Source organism: Capra hircus, chromosome 17 (assembly GCF_001704415.2).
Source record: "Capra hircus breed San Clemente chromosome 17, ASM170441v1, whole genome shotgun sequence".
Lineage (NCBI taxonomy): Eukaryota > Metazoa > Chordata > Mammalia > Artiodactyla > Bovidae > Capra > Capra hircus.
The window spans coordinates 53,666,164-53,692,180 of NC_030824.1; the positions used below are offsets into that span (position 1 = coordinate 53,666,164).

Sequence of the window (26,017 nt, forward strand, 5' to 3'; positions counted from 1 at the left end):
TGGCAACCCACTCCAGTATTCTTGCCTGGAGAATCCCATGGACAGAGGAGCCTGGTGGGCTACAGTCCACGGGGTCGCAAAGAGTCGGACACGACTGAGCGACTTCACTTTCACTTTCTTTCCATTCTTTAACTGTAAGATGTTGGTAAAGCACTTTACCTTCACTTTGGTGGTGTCATCTGTGATGTAGGATCCATCTTTTATTTTACAGGGCTTTTGTATAAAGTCAAGGAAGATAATAAATGTAAAACATTTTGCAGATCTTTTATGTGTATACTAAACAAATGGTAGTTAATAATAGTAAACCTGAACCTTTTCATTACAGCAGTTGATGCTGAAAATCAGGTGGAATTGGAGGAAAAAACACGACTTATTAATCAAGTGTTGGAACTCCAACACACACTTGAAGGTTAGTTTGCATTTTGTAGTTTTCTTGACTAACATCCAGGTATTGAAATTGTAAGCATTTATGTTGCTAAATTTTGTTACTGTGCCCAGTTTTAAAATGTATAAACTTCAAAGTTTAGTTCAATGGTTTGTTTCTCCTGCCTATAACTTTGACTGATGATTTTTAAAACACAGTTCTGTCTCAATAAGGAAGTCAAATAGTGTTCTTGTGCTTCCCTCTTTAAGGTCTAATATAATAGGAGCACCCCTTTTAAGTCCCTGCTTGGTATTATTAAGTCCACTTTAATAAAGTTTAAATGAAAGCAAAAACAGTGTATTAGCCTCAGAGATTATAAGGGAACTTACCCAAGTCTTTTCATTTTCTAAATGTCTTCAATAAAGTCAGTTGCACCACCAAAATATCTTTTTGTTTTGGATGAATTTACGAGGCGGTGGTTTTTTAAAATCAGGCTGAGCAGATCATGTCACTCCAGTGGCTTCCCTTCTCACAGGTAATGAAAACCAAGTCCCTTTCTGGAAGTCTCTTATTTCCCTTTTACCTCAGAGTCCTGTCACACTCTTGACTCAATCATCCTACCTCAGACACTCCAGCCTCCTTGCTTCTCCTCAGGGTCTTAGCTGTTGCTGTTTCCCTGTGTTTGACTCAACCCTTAGTCATTTGCATATCTGTGTGACTTGTTCCCTCACTTCCTTTAGGTCTCTGGTGAAATTTCCTTAATCAGAACAGCTGTCCTTGGCTACACTGTATAGAAGGACTACTTCCCTTTGCTTCCTATGATCCTTATCCTTTTGGCTTTTTCTCCTGAGCTCCCTAAATGCACCTGTGCTCACATGCACACTACAGTGTCTGCTCTGTAAGGGCAGGGGCCTTTTTTGTTACTATCGCCACTAGAAAAGTGCTTGTCTACTAGAAGGCGCTGAGTAACTTAGCTGCTGAGTGACTGAACAGACGTAGTATCTCTTCATCGTCAAGGCCTGCTGTTTTGAATTTCTTGCTAATGCAAAAATACAAAATGATGAATTGCTTGGAAACTGACGACCTATATCCAGTATGTAAATTTAGTTATGTTCACCTACTACATTTTCTTAAACACTTCTAGTAAAGAATTACGGTTTTGTGATGCTAAGATATGAACAAACTTCACATTTTAAAACCAATATTTTTTAAAAATAACCATTTTAAGAATTAACTACTTACCAAAAATGCTATTTGCAAAGTGTAACATTTAACCTAATGTGAAATCTCTTTTTAGGAATTTTGGCTCTTGATTTGTACTCAGCTTACTTTGTTTACATAACTTGTAGACTGAATTTAAAAACAGAAAACTCAAGGACTGTGGTATTTAAGAGTAAATCTTCATAAGCATTATGTAATATGGAGTCATTGTCATCACTTTATTGATAATGCACTTTTTAATTTTTGATATAGATCTGTCTGCAAGAGTAGATGCAGTTAAGGAAGAAAATCTGAAGCTAAAATCAGAAAACCAAGTTCTCGGACAATATATAGAAAACCTCATGTCAGCTTCTAGTGTTTTTCAAACAACTGACACAAAAAGCAAAAGAAAATAAGGGATTGATGTCTCTTATGTCTTACGGAATTGCTGCTGATCTTTTTTTTTCTTTAAAACTTGGATAGATTCCAAAAGTTACAGTACTTTTGTTTGTGGCTTCACTGAGTATTTATGAAGATAATGTCAGCTCTAGGCAAAATTAAGAGCATAACAGGAGACTTCCATGAGTTTTGTGTATTATGTTAGTCTATGAAAATGTGCAAATGTAGAGACTTTATAATTAGAAATGCATATATTTATGAAACTTGAAAATGAATGTTTTATCAAATTTGTTTTGATTTATAGGGGTTAGCATTGTCTTACATTATAGGCATAGAGATACAAGCAGATAACTACCATGTTGTGAAAAAGTAACCAAAATCATGTACCGAATGCACAGCTTTATGTACCCTGTCTACCATCGTGTGCCTCTTTTCCATTTGCTATCTTCCTGTTTTTCCTTCCCCTAAGGAAAAAATTGGTTACACGTTTGTGAAAAGTAATTTCAGTAGCTAATCATCTAGGAGAGTAGCCTGAACTCTAACTGTTGAAACTTAACCAAAATAAGTTACTTTCTCAGTTAGGGCTTATTTATTATGTTTAGTAGTAAGGATAGTAGGTTTCTCTTACATTAATTGAAAATGGAGGCTATAAAAATGAAGGTTTTTCTTTGAATTATGGTATGGGGAAGATTTGTTATTAAAAACTTCCTTTGCACAAAATAACCCACTTGGTATCTGAAAAGATGAGTTCTGGTTGTGTGTGTGTTTCAAATAGAAAATTTTGAGGAAAAATAGAAATAGGGTGGGAAAAGCACTTCGTAAGTACCTGTAACCAACTCCAAATGTTTCTACTCCAGATTTATGTTCTCTCTGGCACAGATTGGATTTTGGAAGGAATATTTTAAAAAATGGATTAAGTTTGGCTAACTTTATGTAAACCACACCTGGAAGAGAATAGAGTTTGGTCTCAGGTTTATTTGTTGTACCAGCAGATCAACTTTGCAAAGTCCATTAAGAGTGGATTAGTATCAGAGTCATGAATAAGATGAGAGAGTTTTACATGTAAACTAATTGATGCTTTCTCAGTATTTTATCTACTTCTCCCAGAAGTTTCTGCAAACCCAACTACTGGTTTGCAGAATTTTAGTCATTTAACCGTTCTTTAAAATTTAGTAGGTTCCATTTGGTAAGGAAATCAGTAGTTGTTAATTAAAATGTTAAATAGGAAAAGAAATCCACTAATATAGTTTATAGTTATTAAATTTAGGCTAATCATGGAATAATCTTATGTTTGTGTTGGTGTAAGATTTGATGACTTTAGCTGTATGAATATATAATAGTCATACTGCAAACATTTTTGCATCTTTGTGACCAAATTTTCAAACATTTAAAATTGTGTTGCGGTTACGCTTTGCTGTTTAATAAAAAGCTGTTTCAAAAACTGCGTGTGTTTTGATATAGTTGCCTAAGTAACTGGGATATATATAGTGGTGTGGTGTGGTATATTCAGGGTTGTTCCAAGCCACAGGATTACTTAAGTATCAGTTACTGGATGTTTAAGGGAATACTGTATTTTAAAAATGATATTATACATTAATTTAAAAAAGAAAAGCAAAGAATTCAAAGAGAAGGATCCAAGATTGCCAGGAGAAAGGTGGTTGTCATTTTTTAGGTTAGGTTAGGCTAACCTCTTTTAACAAGAAACACAGTGATTAAATACATGGAAGTTTTCTCTTCCAGCTAATGGTTCTGAGGTGAGCATTATAAACTAGAAGGCTTTATGAACTGGGGATTTCTCTGCCCTTTTCAGCCACGGCTTCCAAGTCACATTCGTTTTCTCTATTCAGATTCGCAGCAGAAAGTGCCTGGTGAACACTTGCAGGGTTTTATGGGCTGGGCCTGCCTGGAAATGGGCTCATGTCTTATCACATTCCCAAGGGTGTAGGGGGTGGGAATTTACTTAAACCTAGTTGCTGGGAAATGTAACCCCTGCTGGAAGCTGTATTCCAGCTACAACTTTATTATGGAAGCAGACAGAGGATAAGGTGGGAGCAGCCTTAGCCACAGCCCTCTTCTTGTGCTGTGAAGTATCTGTGCCCAACCTTCTTCCCATACATAGAACGTACTTAGCCTCTCCTTGTCCACTTCTGATGCAGCGCAAAATCCAGGGTCTCTATCAAGGTCTGTGAGTTGTAGATGTGACTCCTCATAGTCTGACCTCCTTTAAACTGATGACAGATTATATAACTCCCCTCCCCTCCCCTTCAAAGACGCGAATGTGCCTGTGCGTGTCCAGTCACTACGTTCACGTGTCTAGTGCGTATTGTCGCCTGCATGTACCCACTATAAGCAGTTGGGTTTTGTGCTTCGCTGTATACAGTACTACAGCATCTTAATTTCAAGCTCAGGAAGCAAGTGTAAAAGCTGTGATACATAGCAGATTGTGTTAATTGGGTACATAGGCTAACTTTGTTGAAGTTATGAACAAGTTGGACTTAGCAACTTGCTCTTGGAAGGGAACTCATTCATACATAAGTGACTTAATGTATTTGCTCTGTCCGTTTATAATGGTGCAGTGGGGATAGGATACCCAAATAACTCTCAGTTTGGAAAATGGAACAAAGAGAAACACATCAAAGTCACTGTGGAATACTCCTGGGAGTGACACCCTGGAAGATTCTGTCTCATAGTGGACAAAGTTCCTTGATTCAACGGGCAAGGGACTTCGCTTATTCCTTGCTCTCCATGGCTCCCCCTAGCTGGAAAGTTACTTGTTATCCATCCCGCTCCCCCACCCCCATTCCCCTTCCTGGGACTCTCAAGAGTTTGGGGGTATTCCCTGCACAGATTGATGTTATGAAAACAGTCCACTTCTCGCTGGTGTGAGTTTGGTGCCCATTGTTTGAAGGCCAGGCTCACATTTCTTGGGCTGTACAGTTCCCTCAGAAATAGACTTCTTGTCTATATGCTTCAGTTCCATATGCTGGGAATCACAATCACGCTCTTCTAGACCAAACTCTCCAAAGCTGGCCTGCTTTCCTTCTTCACAGGACCCTGCCTCCCTGAATGGACCCTGCCTCCTCTAATGGAGGCTACTGTGAAACCAGCTGAAAACAGGGCTGGGAATGCAGCATCCAGGTATCACTGCAGGGCCGGGTTCCTTTGTCTGCCTCACACTTGGCAGAGAAATCTTAACTGGGCTTACCCTTCTACCTCCCACACCTCAAAAAGAAAACAATGCTGAACTTCTGCCATTCAGGGTACAGAAGCAATTAGCTTTTTTAATGTTTGTGAGGTACCTAATACATGATTTTTCTGTTCCCTTCCATCTCTGCTTGGAAACTAAGTTCCTTCTTGTGATACCTTCTTGCTATAAGCATCAGGGCACACCCAATTCACTTCATATTCTGCCTTTTCCAGCTGCCATCCTACAGCTGTTAACTCAGAAGGTGACAAAATGTTACTTGAAATACATGCCCCACCTGCTTGCCATGCAGATGGTAAACCAGTGCCCAGAGGAGCCTAGTGGGCTACAGTCCATGGGGTTGCAAAGAGTTGGATATGACTAAGCGTGCACACACACACACACACACGCACTCTTAATTATGGCAATATCTTCAGCATGTCAGTTTGTATATTAGAAATACAGGTGGTAAACTGTGCACGGAGACTGTACTTAGCTTCTGATAAAGACTCTCCTTAACCAAAGTTTAGCCAGGTTTTTCTGAGCCCTCTTTCTCAGCAGGCCTCCTATCTTAGGTCCTGTCTTCAGCCTAACTAGTCCATTGTTAGTATAAATCCTGCTGCATCACTTTAGAACGAATTCCCCTACTCTCAGAATCTAATCACCCTGACGGCCTTCAGCAAGAATCCTGTTAAGTCAGCATGGCAAGCATCCCCCTATCTTGGTGTCTTCTCAGTAATTTTCCATCCACCAATGACCCACTTCCACTCTGCTTGATGACTATACATCCTCAGCTGTCTTCACTGTAGTTGGAGCTGAGCCCATTCTCTTGCCCCCGTCACCACAGCCTTGGCCCCTGCTGCAATAGCCCTGAATAAAGTCTTCTGTACTGTTTTAACCAGTGTCAGAATGCATTTTTAATTCTCCCCAGCTCTAAATGCTAGTGGAATGATGACTTGCAGAAACCCTTCTTCCTCAGGGTCTCCAGCAGAAATTCCCTCAATACTAACACTAGGTTCCATCCAAAATTTGTCTTTATATTCACTATGAACTTTACTTACAGCAAGTTAATATCGCTCATAACCCGTTATCTGTAACTCTTGGGACCAGATGTTTCAGAATTTGGAATTTTTCATACATGGTAAAGTATTATGTAACTCATACACCAATACAGCTTGGGGCAGTACTTGTAATCAAATACATTAACACTTTTGTAGCAAAATATATGAATACTAAGATAAATGAAGATTATAGGTAGTCTGTTAGGGAAGTCAGGTTTGGCTGCCAAATGAGTTTTGATGTCAAACATGAAAAAACTCTAGATTTTCACAGATTTTTGGAAGTGTACGTGTAACAGCGAAACAATTTGTGAAGTAACCAAAATCATCGAAGCTTGCAGTTTCAACCAGTTTGTTAATCAGTTGTGTCCGACTCTTTGCGACTCCATGGACTGCAGCCCACCAGGCTCCTCTGTCCATGGGATTCTCCAGGCAACAATATTGGAGTGGGTTGCCATGCTCTTCTCCAAGGGATTTTCCGACCAGGGATGGAACCCAGGTCTCCTGCACTGGAGGCAGATTCTTTACCATTTGAGCCACTAGGGAAGCCCTCCAACCAGTTTATGATGTCACATTTATATTCCTTTCATTACTCTTCCCTCTGATCTAATCTTTTTCCAAATGAGAAATGGAAACTGAAATATATATTCTAGGATGACTTTTATGATCCAAAACAAAGCAAAACTGATCTTAGTTCTTTAGAGTGCAATCTTTACTTTCCCCAATAATTTTGTACTTCCCTATCTTGAGTTCAGAGAAGGCAATGGCACCCCACTCCAGTACTCTTGCCTGGAAAATCCCATGGACAGAGGAGCCTGGTGGGCTGCAGTCCATGGGGTGGCTAAGAGTCGGATACAACTGAGTGACTTTGCTTTCACTTTTCACTTTCATGCACTGGAGAAGAAAATGGCAACCCACTCCAGTGATCTTTCCTGGAGAATCCCAGGGACGGGGGAGCCTGGTGGGCTGCTGTCTCTGGGGTCGCACAGAGTCTGACACAACTGAAGCGACTTAGCAGCAGCAGCATCTATCTTGAGTTAACACCCTCTAGTGGCTGGTAGGACCATTTGTAAATCATGAAAGAAAAGAGAACGTGTCTAACATGACAGGGTTAACAATTGGAAGACTGACTTAACTGCCTCCTAGCTACTCTAGCCAAAAGACAAGCTACAGACTAGTTCACTTAAATCACAGAGATTAATGAAATTTGACGATATTTACTATAACTAGGACTTTACGTTGGCCTTAGGACCTAATTTACCATATAATGAAAGGGGTATTGAGGAGCAATGACAGAAGCTAAAGTAGTACATTGTAATCAACTGTATAATGTATTTGCCTTGTTTTAAATTTTCTATATTATCTATAGATGGCTTACCAAATGTTTAATTAAAACTTTAAATTACTCCAAAATTTGACAAAGGATGTAAAATTATATTCATTTAAGAAACATAAAATGTGTGATATGATACCATGTTGTTAAAAGATCATTTAAAAATTACCCTGTTGCCCATCTTTTTCTAAAACTACCATTGCTCTTCCTTCCATGCATTTCAATCTCTGTACAAACTCCAAACAGATTCAAAAATACATTTTTTTCTCCCATCAACCTACTTCATCTGACCTGTCAGATTAGAGACAATTTTATTTCCTGAACTCCTCACAGCTACCATACTATGGAAATGAGAGCAATAATTTGGGAAGATATTCTTAAAATTTATGCAGAAATGCTATTCAGTTCGGTTCAGTCACTCAGTCGTGTCTGACTCTTTGCGACCCCATGAATCGCAGCATGCCAGGCCTCCCTGTCCATCACCAACTCCCAGAGTTCACTCAGACTCATGTCTATTGAGTCAGTGATGCCATCCAGCCATCTCATCCTCTGTCGTCCCCTTCTCCTCCTGTCCCCAATCCCTCCCAGCATCAGAGTCTTTTCCAATGAGTCAACTATATGTTTAAATAAACTCTTTACATGAGATTTAAGGAGTTATCCAACATTAGCCATCTGGTATTTCATCTCTAAATCCTGAAGTTAAAAACCACAATTGACAAAAGAAAAAACTTCACAGATGCCTAGAGTATATTTAAATTTTATAGTAAGATATTTATGTTTTAACTATTCTGAATAGTTTTCACTGAAAACTATTAGTTTTCTAAATTAGTATTCTAAATTTCTAAGGTTCATTAACTTCATTACTAGTAGTTAATATTGACATATAAGGAATTTCATCCTCTGTCTCCTGCAAATGTGGACTGATGCATCAAAAAAGCTCTTAGTTCTAGAAGTCTATATCTTTCTAGAGGAATGACCAATGGAAGCAAGGCTACCTTAAAAAAAAATATCAAGAAAAAGAAAGCTACTTTAGTCTGATCAAGGTAAAAAGTCCCCCCAAAATAAAGAGCGAAATACATGAATTTTTCTCCTTTATTAAAGAAAAGGATAAAACTTAAATCATTTAAAACAACAGAGTCAGACTGGGGTGGTAGAAGGAAAAAATGATCTCATTATTAAAGAAAACTCTATGCTTTGTCTACTGAGTGAACGTAGCACATGTTTTTAAGTTTTGGTTAAACCTATCAGCCAACGGTACATTCACAGACTGGACACCCACAGGAAAGAGCAGAGAAATGGCAAAACTGGTTGCTCAGATTTTACCACTGTAAGCTCATGGACTTTAACCAAATATTAAAGTTTAAATGAATATGCAATCAAGAAATTTTAAAAAGCTTTAATAAATCTTTAGGGGAAAAAAGATCATATACAAGACACTTGTCAAGCAAGAAGTTTCCCATAAAAATTTATCTCATGAAGTAGTAGTTTACTTTCAAAAACATTCTCATCTAGAATCATTCAATGTGTCTACTTCATTTAAAGTACACAGCAAGAAAAGGAGTCTTTGCAAGATGTGTTAGGTTTAATTAGTATTAAATAAATACAAAGTATGGTTAGCTATGTATTAAATTGTCCACCACCAATATATGGAAAATTCAGAACACAGCAATGAATAAAGCACTTATTTTCACTTTCAATTCACTGTCTGAAATAAGGAGTGAATAGTGGCTACTCTAGCTATTCGGCTTCCTTCCTTCAGTCACAGGAGAAGCTAGAAACTCATTTTCCTTATACATGAGCTCTAAATATATTAGTGGGGCTAGTCCAGTGATGGGATATGTATGTTCATGAAGGAATCCAAAGTATCATCCAACTAGTATAGAGTTCTCAAGATAGTATTAAAGTAGTTTCATGGCCTCAAAGATTTATATCACCTTCTAAAGGGTTTATCACCCAAACATGAAAAATTCTTAGATATATTAAATGGAATAATACAGTTCTACTATAATGCACTTCTGTAACTTCTGGTACCTACAGTCATCCCTTGGTATCCATGGGAGATTGGTTCCAGGACCTGTGGCAGATATCAAAATTCACAGATGAAGCTCAAGTCCCACAGTTGACCGTCTTTATCTGCAGATTCTGCATCGGAGGATTCAACCAACTACCTACCATGGAGTACTGTAGAATCAATTGGGGAAAAAATCCACATACAAGTGGACTCATGCAGTTCAAACCTGTGTTGTTCAAGGGTCGATGATATTTTAAAAGAGGAGCAATAATAGTCTGTCTACCATAGAGGGAGCTTTAAAGCTAGATAAGACAATATTTTTGAATTTGTCAGAAAAACAGGATGATCAATATCTATCAGCCACTAGAATCTCTTACTGATCAGACCCCAATAATAATTTACCTATTAAAGTAGGTATTGTTTTTAAAAAAAAAAGAAAAAATGCTTAAATTTTGTTTTTAAGACCAATGTAGACATAAGCAATCTTGTGAATAGGGTAAGCTATTCTGGCATAAAAAAACTAAAACAGCTTGAAAAACAACTGTAAACCATTTCATTTTGATAAAACCTTATCTCTGTATTCAACTGTAAATATGCTGCACTATTAACCAGTGATTCTACGAATGATAAGACACATTTCTGTTTTGTTGACTGACCTGTCAACAAAGCACCTCTTTAAAGTGAACAATGGACCGTAACTATAACTTGACACAAACTGGGTAAATGTGGGTCACATACAACACTTTCAATTGTTGGTAGAACCAAACAGCCATACAGAAACTTTATTGCAATCAGCTCTGTACAACAGAACTCTCTCACTTATAGTATAGAACTACCAGGTATATTGTAGGATAGCCATTTAAGGGGAAATTCCAGTAACTGACTTGTCCCATAGCAGTGAAGCATATTATTTTGCTCTGTAGAAACTACAACTCTCCAAACTATGAAAACTGTGTAACCTTTAATGATATAAATCTCTTGAAATCTGATATGTAACGTGCCACTTTTCTTTTATTCTAAATTCAAAGACCAGGTAACTTCAAAGGTTTTTCATTTCTGAAAAAGAAGATTAAAAGAAATGTCTGAGAGAATAACATTGCTAGATAGTAGAAAAGGGATGTGCAGATTGACAAGCGCAGTTCTGGCACACGGACTTGAGAATGCCAACTTGCTCTCTCAGGAATGAAAAATACTTGAATACAGGTTACTCCTTCCGTACTCTTCTTTTGCGTACTGACTTTATTGGCCCATCTCCAGATCCTGTGCTCTCATCTGCCTCTTTCATCTAGGAAAAAACGTGATGAAAATGGTTATTTTCAGACAGTAGGCAATGAGTAGACAGTAGTATATAAAATATTTATTTTAAAATACCTCTATTTCTAAAATACATGTTTCTAATCAAATGCTTTATACTAATTAATGATCAGTCAAAAATGTATATATAAATTGATGTGTTTCAGTTTGTTCATCTTTTGCCATGATTGCATTTTTAGAGTAACTCTGCCTGTCAGATATGCATCTGACAAGGGATAATGCTAACAGCTCAGTTCACGATTTTATCTCATGATTTCCAACCTAATCTAATGTCATGGTTCATTAAAGGTGGCATAATGTTTTCATTGTGGATAGTAACCACTAACTATACCAACACAATGTCTCTGTAATAATGAACTGCTGCACTGGTTTTACAGAGACTTTTCCAGAACTTCTGGCACACAGTACTTGATAAAAATTAGGAGAGAGGAAAGGGAAACATCAAACTTATGGTTTGGGTTTTTCTATTCTTTAACTCGTATCCTTCCAGAATAATCATTTGTACATAAGGTAAACTTGTGTAACAAATAATGGGGGTGTTATACAAAATAGTTAAAATTATTTCTCAAGGTTATACTATATAAAAATTTATTTATTTTAGCTCACTGACAAATGCATAAAAGATTAAAAGATTGGAACATGGAATTAATATGCTTTTAAAGTACACAAAATATTTTTTTATAAAGCAAAATATAACTAGAGTAAGTGTTCCATATATAATTCCAAGTATTATTATGAAAAGTATAACAGAGGGAAACAAGGACCATGTAAAACTATGTTCTGGAAGAAACTTTCTTCACCCAGGTCCCTTTCAATAAAGATATTTGTAATGATCCCCCAAACCCATTTAAACACTCACAAGACAGTTAAGACTAGTAACCAGGCAAATGTACAGAATAAGCTTTAGAAAACACTTAAAACAAAACAGATGTTTATTTGGGTGATTTCTTCAAGCAGACAAAACAGAATGTTTATTTCATCATACACAACAGTCCAGGCATCACGGACATTTACCCTGCCTAACTCTAAGCTACAAGAGTGATGGGGACAGTGACTCTGTCAGGTTAAGATTATGCAGCTCTCAAAAGGCCAGAGAAGTAGAGAAAATGGGCTTTTGGGGGTATATAGTAGGTTAAAAAAAAGAGAAGGAAAAAAGAAACCTCTGGTTCTGAATTATACCCTGGATGATTCTGATTTCATAACTGACTATAAAAAAGGGCACTATGGAAAGTTTTACTACACATCAGGATGGGGAAAAAAGGGGCAGACATATCAAGTTAATGAAAAAAACAAGCTTAAAGATTTGAGAAAAACATCACTACTAGACACAGTACTCCACTAGCCAATGAATGAAATCCTTTAAAATTTTACAGTAAATATAAATGTGACAGAATGTTTTCACAATGTCTATAAAGAAGACTGCCTTATAATAAACATAATTACCTCTTAAATATTCAATTGGTCTGCTTATTACACCTTTCAACAAAACACTTTAATAAAATTTTGTTTTTAAACAGATGGAGCTATTTTGTAAACCAAAGGCTTATTTTATACTATTTCATTAGGGTTAGGAAGATATAAATTAGTTTTTTCATGCTTTCCTTTGGATACATTTTATACCAATATGTATGCTCTTAAGAAAGCTGGGAGAAAATATGGCAAAAACTTCTTCACAAACGAGATCACTACTTTTATTAAAATATTTTTATAGACTAACAATCGTACATAGAAACTAGTTTATTTTCTGTTAAAGAGATGCTTACCTCATCCTCTGATCCAGACTTATTGGATTTATTACCTTCTTCTTGTCCTTCTATAATTTCAATTTCTTCTTCACTCTTTTCCTCAGGTTCACCTTCCTCTTCTAGAAGTTTTTATTAAACAGATTTTATTCAAGGCAAAAGACTCAATGAATTACAATTTTTCTACTGAAAAGTATTAAGTAAAAGTGGAGGAGTACATTTAAATTTCAATATTTGAAAGCAATTTCTTCCATTAGACATTTTTGCAAATTAAATACAAGTACTCGTTATTTTACCACAACTCATTGGAAAAGACCCTGATTCTGGGAAAGATTGAGGGTGTGAGGAGAAGGGGACGAGAGAGCATGAGATGGTTGGATGGCATCATCGACTCAATGGACATGAGTTTGAGTGAGCTCTGGGAGATCGTGAAGGACAGGGAAGCCTGGCGTGCTGCAGTCCATGGAGTCACCAAGAGTCGGACATGACTGAGCAACTGAACAACAACAATAAATATATCATCATATCTGAGGAAAGGGGCAGGTTTAAAGAATTTTAAAGCATTCAGTCTGTATGTGAAATGAAAATCAAAGAATATATGTGTGTATGTATATACATAAATATACATGTGTGCTTTGAGAGAGCATGGTTTTTAAGTCAACTGTTTCATCAACTATTAAGTTAAAAATAGTGCTCAAAATATAATGCAGGTTATAAAGGGCTCATTCTGGAGCCTGGCTTGGGACATCTGGCAAACATCAATAGTTTTATTGCTACTTAGATGTATACAAGGAAGTCTCACTGGAGAGGTACCAAAAAGTTGCAGTTGTCTTCAGTTCTAACATCTTCTGGAGTTTAGCTGAGAGCAGGAGGGGACATATGATTCAGCAATCCTTTGAAGAGATTAAACTACTGGTTTGATATGATAAACTATCTGATAAACAACAGCCCTTGGTGTGGATTTTGTTGCTGCAGACACCTGTCTTAAACCAACTACTCTTCCACAGAAGCTGTGATCTGTGCCTCCCATCTCATCCTTGGAGGCAAGAAAAACCCTTGCAAAAAGCGATGACATATGGCATTGATAGCTGCTAGATTCTGAAGCAACTGAACAATTCTGACAACTCTTTCTTCCTAGAAGAGAGAGCTCATACACTGGATGTCTGCTCAGGTACAATCCAGGCAAGGATGGTACTCCTCTTCACCACAGTCACGCACTCCCGGGGATTCAGATGGTATAAATCTGACAACAGACAAGTGCAACAGCTAGTGGTTCCCACTTTATCTACTGTTCTTAATGAGCTCTGCCCAGGGTCCCCTTTATATATTGCCATCACTGTCCTACCTTTTTCAACAATTTCACCATCACTTTGCTTTTTTTCCTCTTCCAAGTCAACTGGCTTCTCCAGGGCTGCTTTCTCTTCCTTCACTTCCTGCTCCAGTGCTCCCTTTGTTTGTGGTTTACATATGTCCAGTTTTTTGAAAGCCACATCTTCATATTTTTTCTGTGGTAGTTTAACATAAGCTATTTTTACTATAAGCAAAGCACTATTAAAAAAATTTTTCTTTTTTTGCAATGACGGATAACACACACGCGCTGAAGAACTGATGCTTTTGAACTGTCTTGTTGGAGAAGACTCTTGAGAGTCCCTTGGACTGCAAGGAGATCAAACCAGTCCATCCTAAAGGAGATCAGTCCTGAATATCCATTGTAAGGACTGATGCTGAAGCTGAAATTCCAATACTTTGGTCACCTGATGCGAAGAACTGACTCACTTGAAAAGACCCTGATGCTGGGAAGGACTGAAGGCAGGAGGAGAAGGGGACAACAGAGGATGAAACGGTTGGATGGCATCACCGACTTGATGGACATGAGTTTGAGCAAGCTCTGGGAGATGGTGATGGACAGGGAAACCTGACATGCTGAGGTCCATGGGGTTGGAAAGAGTCAGACGTGACTGAGCAACTGAACCGAACTGAACTGATATTGTACACGGTGAACTAACAGTAAAAACTTATATAGGAAATTTAGTTGATTACTTTTAAGAACCACCGACTCCATTTATTGAACTCCTAAACACTAAGAGATTTTTTTTTTAATGTTGAAGGAAATTCATTTTCTTTACCTTTACTTTTCTTGGCCAACAAAATGAACTAATCAATGCTATTGGAAGCGCTGCTGTCAAGAGGTAAATGAACCAAAGCCATGGGCGCTGTTCAGTAGCCGACATCAATTGTTTGAATATACCAGGCTGAAAAAGAAATAAGCATAAAAAGGCTACTCAGATTTTATAAACCTTCATTCATAAATACAGCCTACGAAAACAAAAAAAGTTATTTCACCTAGGTAGTTTTCTACTAAGGAGTCAAATTTATAAGGCAAAAATATTTTCCATTTTATACTTTGTAAAGTTTAAACAATCTTTGAAAAAAAAAAGTTTATCTGGCATGCCAGTTCTTAGTTGTGACCTGTGGGAACTACTTCCCCAACCAGAGATCAAACCCAGGCCCCCTGCACTGAGAGCGCTGAGTCCTAGCCACAGGCCACCAGGGAAGTCCCTTAAACAATCTTTAATTATTCACATGCATTGCAGTTTGACACTTGGTAGAAGATACATTATATTATACAAGTGAATATTGCTAATTCTCCAGCAAGAATTAAGACAGCTTCCTTTTCTGGTAGGTCTCAGGATAGTACTATGCTTCACGGATGTATTATTTGGTTCATTTAGAAGTAAACTCTCTAACTCATTCTGTACTTTTAAAGAACTTACTAAAAAAAAAAGTCAACCTAAGGATAGCTATGTTTTTTCTTATTTCTTAACAAATTTCACACACAACCTTCAGAAAGGAAACTGTTTTCCTTATTAAAATGTTTTAGTTAAAAGAGTTTCAAAATGAGAATCCTTTTACCTTTATTTACTCTTTTGAGGTTTTTGCTAATATTCAAAGAAACCTAATATAAGGTACATTTTTCTTTATGGTAATTGGTTTTAAAGATAGATAGATTCTCCAGGATGTACTGTGTTGCAATATTTAGCTTAGGCTTTCCTAAGCAGTGTTAAGATTTGGGAAAAATAACTAGAACATAATAATTAAATTTTAAAAATTTCTGTACTCCTCTAAGTGAAAAGTAGTTAAAATGAATAAAGATTTAGATTTCTGTTCCCACTTAGGCCTTAAACTGATAAGGTGACAAGATATTAAGTCTCATTTCTAACAGTAGTAATAACCGTCTCATTTCTATAAACATCAGAAGGCATTCAATCCATTTCTTATCATAATCTAACAAATGAAAAGAAGACTTACATATATATAATTCACTATATAGTTTATAATGAAGTTATATCATAATTTGGTGAAGCTCATATTCTGTCTACATAGATTTAAATATGTTTCTTCATCATTTAGTAATTATTGTATCTATTGACTCATCAAAAGGCCATCTGTATAACCTATAACCAGGACGATACCCTATTATTATCATATGCTAAATACTGTGTACCTCATTAGCATTTTCTATCAGTATCTTCACTCCCCAACCATCTGCAGCCCAGCGGTCTGCTACTTCCTTTTCTGAACAGATAATAAAATTATCAAAGTAGATATCAGAGGTCATAGACCAAAGCTCTAAACCAAGAGCACGGAAAGAAGTCAGAAGAAATGGGTGATTGTCTTCAAAATAATCTGGATTAGGAATTTTTCGAGGACTCCAGACACCCTGGAAAAAAAATAATTTAAATACATTTTCAAACAATAATTTCATTATAAGTGTTACTCAAGAAGCAGTTGCTGTTGAATGAAATTAGCAATACTAACTGGGAAAAAGAAAACTTTAACTGATAATTAATTCATTAGTAATTCACTAGAAATAAAATCTTGTTTCCTCTTATCCTATACACGATGTTACCTATGAATAATACTGACTTTAAACTCAGCAAAAAAAAGAGGCGGAGTGAAAAATCCCACAGAAACTTGAGTAATTAAATTTCACAACTGATACTATATTAGATGAGTTTCTTTTTTTACATTTAGTAAAGATACTCAAGGCACGATATCATTAAAATTGCTCAAATCAAAGAGATTACTGTATGGCAAAAATGGAACCATGTCTTTTAACATACACTTATGATGGGCATCAATAGTCACTCATGGTTGAATCACAGAACAATTATTCAACACAGAACTTCCATTAAGTCTTAAATGATTAAAGTCAACCAAAGCAAATAAACTGGCCAATGTGATCACTCACTGACTCAGTCTGCCATCACCTATGACTATTCTGTGCCAGGCACTATGCCACCTGCTTTGCTGTGATAATCAAGGCGGACATGGTCCCTTCATCATGGCGTTTAAAGTCTAATGAAGGAAAGACAGATCTCAAACAAAAAAGTTACTAAAACAGTCATTCTATGAAGAAAAACTACAGTGAGCAAAAAGAATCTATAACTGTATGTATATAAAATAAATGTTAGAAAATGTCAATGAATAATTAGATAAAACTACAGCATTAAATGGACAACATAAGGACTTCTACCCCAAAAGCCAAAAGCTAAGTATACTCAAAAAAATCTGTTTCATATTAGGAAAAAAAATTCAATTTTAATAAAACCTGAGAGTAAGGAATGCATTATTTAAGCACAGACTTCAATTACTAAAATGTACAGTGTGAGTCCTCTTGATCAGAACTCAGTTCTTATATTTAATCCTAAAATAAAATATTCCAAAGTGATGTCAATTGATTACTCAGGAAAATAGTATGAAGTGATTTATCTTTAGTTATTAGTTTTATTATCCCAGGAAATTAAAAGATGCTTTACTTTAAAAAAAAAGTATTTATTTATCGGCTGTCTCAGGGCTCTGTGGCTGCACTGACTTTCCCGCTAGACGTGGCAAGTGGGGACAACTCTCTAGTTGCAGAGTGCAGATTGGAGAGAACACTGTGGTGGCCTCTCCTGTTGCAGAGCACGGGCTCCTGGGCACACAGGCTTTAGCAGCCGTAGTTCCCGGGCTCTAGCAAACAGGCTCAATAGCTATGGCATACCGGCTTAGCTGCTCCCCGGCTCGTGAGATGTTCCCTAACCGGGGTCAAACCCGTGTCTCCTGCGCTGGCAGGCAGATTCTTTACCACTGAGCCGCCAGGGGAGCAAGCCCCACTTTATTGTTTAAACGTAAATTGGTTGAGTCTATTTTCTTTGACTTCAGATAGCTAAGGCACATTATTATAAACCAAATTTCCTCAAGTTAACATAACATTATTAATAACTAGATGTATAACAGAAATAGGCACAGCATTTTAAAAAGTTTACTATGGGACGGGAATAAGTGGTTATTACCTGGTAGTTAGGGTTATCTATCATCGGCGGTCTCCATACTCCTTTGTATTTCGGATTATCTATCATGGGAGGGCTCCATTCACCACACCCAATCCGACATGCTGGGTTAGAAATATGAGGTGCCTCCCATTCTCCATCCATGTCTTCATTCCTTAGGGTATTAGAACAAAGCATGCGGAGTGACCTCAAGACTCCTGTCAGTCATATCAATAGTAACAAAAGAGCATGTAAGAAGCAGGAAACCGACATCTGAAGGTGAAGAATGCTTACCAGTCAAGGGGTTTCTCAGCATGAGGATCAGGAATAAATTTCGGTTCATTATCAAGCCAGCCATCAGGTTTAACAGCACTTGAATCTTCTATTTGGGCAGGTTCACTTTCATCCCTGTAAATACAGTATTTTATGCTAATTACTAATTATTCAAACAGTTAAAAATGCACATTACAGAATTCAGAAGGTACCAATAGGCACTTCCTACCTCTGTGAACAGAAGAGAAGCAAAAAGCAAAGGAGAAAAGGAAAGATAACACCCATTTGAATGCAGAGTTCTAAAGAATAGCAAGGAGAGACAAGAAAGCCTTCCTCAGTGATCAGTGAAAAGAAATAGAGGCAAACAATAGAATGGGAAAGACTAGAGATCTCTTCAAGAAAATTAGAGATTCCAAGGAAACATTTCATGCAAAGATGGGCACAATAAAGGACAGAAATGGTAGGGAACTAATGGAAGCAGAAGATATTAAGAAGAGGTGGCAAGAATACACAGAACTATACAAAAAAGATCTTCATGACCCAGATAATCATGATGGTGTGATCACTCACCTAGAGCCAGACATCCTGGAATGTGAAGTCAAGTGGGCCTTAGGAAGCATCACTACGAACAAAGCTAGTGGAGGTGACAGAATTCCAGTGGAGCTGTTTCAAATCCTAAAAGATGATGCTGTGAAAGTGCTGCACTCAATATGCCAGCAAATTTGGAAAACTCAGCAGTGGCCACAAGACTGGAAAAGGTCAATATTCATTCTAATCCCTAAGAAAGGCCATGCCAAAGAATGCTCAAACTACCGCACAATTGCACTCATCTCACACGCTAGTAAAGTAATGCTCAAAATCCTCCAAGCCAGGCTTTAACAACATGTGAACTGTGGACTTCCAGATGTTCAAGCTGGTTTTAGAAAAGGCAGAGGAACCACAGATCAAATTGCCAACATCTGCTGGATCATCAAAAAAGCAAGAAGAGTTTCAGAAAAAACATTTATTTCTCTTTACTGACTATGCCAAAGCCTTTGACTGTGTGGATCACAATAAACTGTGGAAAATTCTTAAAGAGATGGCAATACCAGACCACCTGACCTGCCTCTTGAGAAATCTGTATGCAGGTCAGGAAGCAAGAGTTAGAACTGGATATGGAACAACAGACTGGTTCCAAATAGGAAAAGGAGTACATCAAGGCTGTATATTGTCACTGTGCTTATTTAACTTACATGCAGAGTACATCATGAGAAACACTGGGCTGGAAGAAACACAAGCTGGAATCAAGATTGCTGGGAGAAATATCAATAACCTCAGATATGTAGATGGCACCACCCTTATGGCAGAAAGTAAAGAGGAACTAAAAAGCCTCTTGATGAAAGTGAAAGAGGAGAGTGAAAAAGTTGGCTTAAAGCTCAACATTCAGAAAACTAAGATCATGGCATCTGGTCCCATCACTTCATGGAAAATAGATGGAGAAACAGTGGAAACAGTGGCAGACTTTATTTTTGGGCTCCAAAATCACTGCAGATGGTGACTGCAGCCATGAAATAAACAGACACTCCTTGGAAGGAAAGTTATGGCCAACAGAGACAGCCTATTAAAAAGCAGAGACATTACTTTGCCAACAAAGGTCCATTTAGTCAAGGCTATGGTTTTTCCAGTAGTCATGTATGCATGTGAGGGTTGGACTATAAAGAAAGCTGAGCACCAAAGAATTGATGCATTTTAACCGTGGTGGCAAGAGTGAACGTTGACATTTTAGGAATCAGTAAACTAAAATGGACTGGAATGAGTAAATTTAACTCAGATGACCATTATATCTACTACTGTGGGCAAGAATCCTTTAGAAGAAATGGAGTAGCCATCATAGTCAACAAAAGAGTCCGAAATGCAGTACTTGGATACAATCTCAAAAACGACAGAATGATCTGTGTTCGTTTCTAAGGCAAACCATTCAGTATCACAGTAATCCAAGTCTATGCCCCGACAGGTAACTGAAGAAGCTGAAGTTGAATGGTTCTATGAAGACCTACAAGACCTCTTAGAACTAACACCCAAAAAAGACGTCCTTATCATTATAGGGGACTGGAATGCAAAAGTATGAAGTCAGGAAACACCTGGAGTAACAGGCACATTTGGCCTTGGAGGACAGAATGAAGCAGGGCAAAGGCCAACACTTTTGCCAAGAGAACACACTGGTCATAGCAAACACCCTCTTCCAACAACACAAGAGAAGACTCTACACATGGACATCACCAGATGGTCAATACTGAAATCAGACTGATTATATTCTTTGCAGCCAAAGATGGAGAAGCTCTCTACAATCAGCAAAAAAAGACTGGGAGCTGACCGTGGCTCTGATCATGAACTCCTTATTGCCAAATTCAGATTTAAACTGAAGAAAGTAAGGAAAACCACTAGACCATTCAGGTATGACCCAAATCAAATCCCTTACGATTATACAGTAGAAGTGAGAAATAGATTTAAGGGACCAGATCTGATAGACAGAGTGCCTGATCGGCGAAGTTTCCTGACATTGTACAGGAGGCAAGGATCAAGACCATCCCCAAGAAAAAGAAATGCAAAAAAGCAAAACGGCTGTCTGAGGAGGCCTTACAAATAGCAGTGAATAGAAGAGAAGCAAAAAGCAAAGGAGAAAAGGAAAGATATACCTATCTGAATGCAGAGTTCCAAAGAATAGCAAGGAGAGAAAAGAGTCATGTAAGGTAGTCATGTATGCATGTGAAAGTTGGACTATAAAGAATGCTGAGCACCGAAGAATTGATGGTTTTGAACTGTGGTGTTGGAAAAGTCTCTTGAGAGTCCCTTGGACTGCAAGGAGATCCAACCAGTCCATCCTAAAGGAGATCAGTGCTTAGTGTTCATTGGAAGGACTGATGCTGAAGCTGAAACTCCAATACTTTCGCCACCTGATGCAAAGAGCTGACTCAGTTAAAAAGACCCTGATGCTGGGAAAGATTGAAGGTGGGAGAAGAACGAGACGACAGAGGATGAGATGGTTGGATGGCATCACTGACTCAATGGACATGAGTTTGGGTAAACTCCGGGGGTTGGTGATGGACAGGGAGGCCAGGTGTGCTGCAGTCCGTGGGGTCACAAAGGGTTAGACACGACTGAGCAACTGAACTGAACTACAGAGTATGTTAGACCTTGTTTTAGTACATTTAAAAACTCATTCATCTTTTTATATTATTTGTTGAAGTAATAATATTTTGGCTCTATTGAGTTAAATAAAATATATTATTAAAATTAAAAAGAAACCATTCATCAAGAAACATACAGAAAGACTACAACATGTCAAGACTGTTCTAGGAGCTCTATTTTATATAAATATATATCTGCTTTATTCTTAAGTTTCATAGTTTTCTCCTTTGTGAATAAATAATAATTTATCTATTCTCTAGGATATTTAGTGTTTCCCAAAACTTACTACAACAAATAATGCTACAATTAATATCCTGGAATATATTAGAAATTAGTAAGCAATTAGTTGTCAATTATATGAATTAAAATTTTTTCCAGTTTCTTGTGTATTTTTATATAGTTTCTGGTGGGGATTTTTGTCATAGAAAAATAATTTATTTTCATGTAGCTGAAATTTATTAATATTTTCCTTTATGATTCTTCAATTTTATGCTATATTTGGAAAGGTCTTCCCTACTCCAATATTATTTTTTTTAACTCCCCATATTCTGGTAATTTTTATATTTTCATTTAAAAAATAACATTTAGAAAGTAAGCTCCAAAGTATATAAACACAGTCACAGTAACTACAGAATAGAATTACTAATATAATTTTCGTCTTTTCAGAAAAGCAGGAATTTTATCTAGAATTTACATTATGCTTTTCCAAACAAAACTTGAATAACAAACTGAAATAATTTACTCTATATATGTGAAGACTGAATAACAAAACTGAAATAATCAACTTGTATACATGTAAAGACTTGTACTTTCCTGATATCAATATTATCTGACGGTCTCTTAGGGCTTGGAGTAACCTGAGTTTAAAATTTAAGGCTCTTTTAGTACTTTATAAAAGAAACTCTCACAGATTTCACCCATCATAATGAGATTGGTATATACAGTTTTTCTCTTTAAGGGCAAACCTATATCCCATCCTTACTGTTTATAGGCAGACAAATATAAAGCAGTTAGAAAGTATACACAGATGAATATAGTCCTCTCTTTTCTGACACCATGAATTCATGGAAGTGATACACTGGTAAGCGACTAATTTTTTCAAAGGTACTGTTCTTCCTATCTTGCACAAGTTACTTCCCTCTTATACTATTTCCCTGAAGGCAAAGACATTTTCATTGCTAACCAGTATCCTCCTTTATTTACAAGAGTTTAACAAGGTAACACTTGGTTTTCCAGGAGCAACATTCTATGCTTTCAATAGGCAGTAACCTCAATGTTTACAAACAAGAACTTGAACAGGAATAGACACTTTCCACAGTGAGGTACACAGAGAAAAACTGGTTTAAAAAAATGAATAGATCCTCAGTGACTTGTTTATCAAATGTAAAGCAGTCTAACACATTTCTAAGTGGCATCTCTCCAAAAGAGATGGGGAGCCATATATAAATATTTAGAGAAACAATGGCCAAGTGTTACCCATGAGCAGTATAATATCATCTGAGAGTAGACTGATTTGGGGTAGCTCCTCCTGGCCGCTGCCCATCCTTGGACACGGGGTAGCTCCTCTCGGCAGGGCACCCGTGTCCAAGGTAGGAGCAGTGGCTGAGTTTTGCTGGAGCAGCCATGACGAGATACCCCACGTCCAAGGTAAGAGAAACCCAAGTAAGACGGTAGGCGCTGAGAGAGGGCATCAGAGGGCAGACAGACTGAAACCACAATCACAGACACCTAGCCAATCTCATCACATGGACCACAGCCTTGTCTAACTCTACGACACTAAGTCATGCCATGTGGGGCCACCCAAGATGGGCAGGTCATGGTGGAGAGGTCTGACAGAAGGTCGTCCCCTGGAGAAGGGAATGGCAAACCACTTCAGTATTCTTGCCTTGAGAACCCCAAGTACAGTATGAAAAGGCAAAATGAGAGGATACTGAAAGAGGTACTCCCCAGGTCAGTAAGTGCCCAATATGCTACTGGAGATCTCCAATACTTTGACCACCTGATGTGAAGAGCTGACTCATTGGAAAAGACCGTGATGCTGGGAAAGATTGGGGGCAGGAGAAGAAGGAGATGACAGAGGATGAGATGGTTGGATGGCATCACCAACTCGATGGACATGGGTTTGGGTGGACTCTGGGAGTTGGTGATGGACAGGGAGGCCTGGCGTGCTGAGGTTCATGGGGTCACAAAGAGTCGGACACGACTGAGTGACTGAACTGAACTGAGACTGAAATATATTTAAGACGTACACTGCAAAACCTAGCGCAACCAGTAAAACAACAGACTACAGAGGAAAAGCCAAAAGGCCAATAGAAAGAAAAAACAGAAGGCTCAAAAAAGTAACTCAATCCAAAGATAGTCAGGAAAAAATTTTATAAAAAGCCACAAACTATATGGGACAAAGAGAAAACAAACAGCAAGACAGCAGGTTTATATCTAACTGTATCAATAAGTGCATTAAATGTAGATGACTTAAAACATTCCAATGAAAAGGCAAGACCCGAATACAGTTGACTACAAGAAAATCATGTGAAAAATAAAGGCATATACAGGTAACGCTCAAAATCCTTCAAGGTAGGCTATACAATACATGAATCGAAAACTTCCAGATGTACAAACTGGATTTAGAAAAAGCAAAGGAACCAGAAATCAAACTGCCAGCATCCACTGGACCATAGAAAAAGCAAGGGAGCTCCAGAAAACCTTCTACTTCCACTTCAATGACTATGCTAAAGCCTTTGATTGTGTGGATCACAACAAACTGTGGAAAATTCTGAAAGAGATAGGAATACCAGACCACTTTACCTGCCTCCTGAGAAACCTCTTTGCAGGTCAAGAAGCAGAACTGGACATGGAACAATGGAGTGGTTCAAAATTGGGAAAAGAGTACATCAAAGGCTGTATATTGTCACCCTGCTTATTTAACTGATACGCAGAATACATCATGTGAAATGCCGTACTGGAATAATCACAAGCTGGAATCAAGATTACAGGAGAAATAACAGCAACCTAAGACATGCAGATGACACCACTCTAATGGCAGAAAGCAAAGAAGAACTAAAGAGCCTCTTGATGAGGGTAAAAGAGGAGAGTGAAAAAGCTGGCTTGAAACTCAATATTCAAAAAACTAAGATCAAGGCATCCAGTCCCATCACTTCATGGCAAATAGGTGGGGAAAAAGTGGAAACAGGGGAGGTTTTCTTTTCTTGGGTTCTGAAATCACCGTGGACAGGGACTGTAGCCATGACATTAACAGATGCTTGCTCCTTAGAAGAAAAGCCATGACCAACCTAGACAGCATATTAGAAAGCAGAGACATGACTTTGCCTACATAGTCAAAGCTATGGTTTTTCTAGTAGTCATGTGTGGATGTGAGAGCTGAACCATAAAGAAAGCTGAGTGCCAAAGAACTGATGCTTTTGAACTGTGGTGTTGGAGAAGACAGTTCAGAGTCCCTTGAAAAGCAAGATCAAACCCATCCATTCTAAAGGAAATCAACCCTGAATATCATTGGAAGGACTGATGCTGAAGCTCCAATATTTTGGCCACCTGATGTGAAGAGCCGACTCACTGGAAAAGACCCTGATGTTGGGAAAGACGGAAAGGCAGGAGGAGAAGGGGGTGTCAGAGGATGAGATGGCCGGATGGCATTACTGACTCAATGGACGTGAGTCTGAGCAAACTCCGGGGGATAGTGAAGGACCCAGAAGTCTGGCATGCCACAGTCCATGGGGTCACAAAGAGTCAGATACAACTTAGCAACTGAATAACAACAACATACAGGTTACAGGTAAATAATGGAAAATAATATTCAGTGGAACTATGATTAAAAGAAATGGGAGTGCTGATCTAGCATCAGACCAAGTAGATTCCAAGACAGAGAGTATTATGACTTTATAAAGAACATTTCATAATAATAAAAAGGTCAGTTCCTCAAGAGGTCATGAAACACTGTGAATTGATCTAGTGATCTAGACCTTCAAATTACACAAAGCAAAACAAATAGAACTCAAAGGAGATAAAGACAAATCTACAGAGGTTAAAGCGTCTGCCTCCAATGCGGGAGACCTGGGTTCGATCCCTGGGTTGGGAAGATCCCCTGGAGAAGGAAATGGCAACCCACTCCAGTATTCTTGCCTGGAGAATCCCTTGGACTGAGGAGCCTGGTGGGCTGCAGTCCACGGGGTCACAAAGAGTCGGACACGACTGAGTGCCTTTACTTACTTACAATCAGAGTTGAAGACTTATTTTCTCTTCCCAATAAGAGAACAGGCTGAAAACCATTAGGAATATAAAGGCTTTAGAACAACACTATCAACCAACCTGATGTAAGTGACATTTGTAAATGTTTTCTGACAACAATAGAATTATATTGGGAGTTAAAGTGAAAATCATATCTGGAAAATCCATAAATAATTGACAACAAAGTAACACTTTAAAAAACATGTGAATCAAAGAAGAAATCACTAGGGAAATTATAAAACAGTATGAATGAATGTTCTCAGAAATAGTAGACATTTGTGGAACATAGTTAAAGCAGTGCTGAGAGAAAATTTATAGCTGCTTCTATCAGAAATTATTTTCTACCTTAAAAAAGCAGAAAAGGGAAGCAAATTAAGTCCAAAGTAAGAACAGAAAAAAGGCCAACAAAAACTAAAA

General features: G+C 37.8%; 2 protein-coding genes across 4 annotated transcripts in view; one reads left to right on the forward strand and one right to left on the reverse strand.

Moving 5' to 3' along the window:
- Positions 1-3,405, forward strand: part of SCOC (short coiled-coil protein) — a 38,316-nt gene extending 34,911 nt beyond the window's left edge. For 2 of the 3 annotated variants that reach the window (XM_013970517.2, XM_005691228.2), the window contains exons 3-4: positions 326-409; positions 1,838-3,405. In XM_013970517.2, the coding sequence (XP_013825971.1) occupies positions 326-409; positions 1,838-1,980 (227 nt within the window). In that variant the 3' untranslated portion in view covers positions 1,981-3,405. The remainder of the gene's footprint in view (positions 1-325; positions 410-1,837) is intronic. The other variant, XM_005691229.3, reaches the window with a different exon arrangement.
- Positions 8,616-26,017, reverse strand: part of CLGN (calmegin) — a 45,552-nt gene continuing 28,150 nt past the window's right edge. The window contains exons 9-15 of the mRNA XM_018061558.1: positions 18,212-18,325; positions 17,942-18,092; positions 16,111-16,326; positions 14,732-14,857; positions 13,951-14,110; positions 12,627-12,727; positions 8,616-10,834 (exon numbers count right to left, since the gene is read on the reverse strand). Of these exons, the coding sequence (XP_017917047.1) occupies positions 10,754-10,834; positions 12,627-12,727; positions 13,951-14,110; positions 14,732-14,857; positions 16,111-16,326; positions 17,942-18,092; positions 18,212-18,325 (949 nt within the window). The 3' untranslated portion in view covers positions 8,616-10,753. The remainder of the gene's footprint in view (positions 10,835-12,626; positions 12,728-13,950; positions 14,111-14,731; positions 14,858-16,110; positions 16,327-17,941; positions 18,093-18,211; positions 18,326-26,017) is intronic.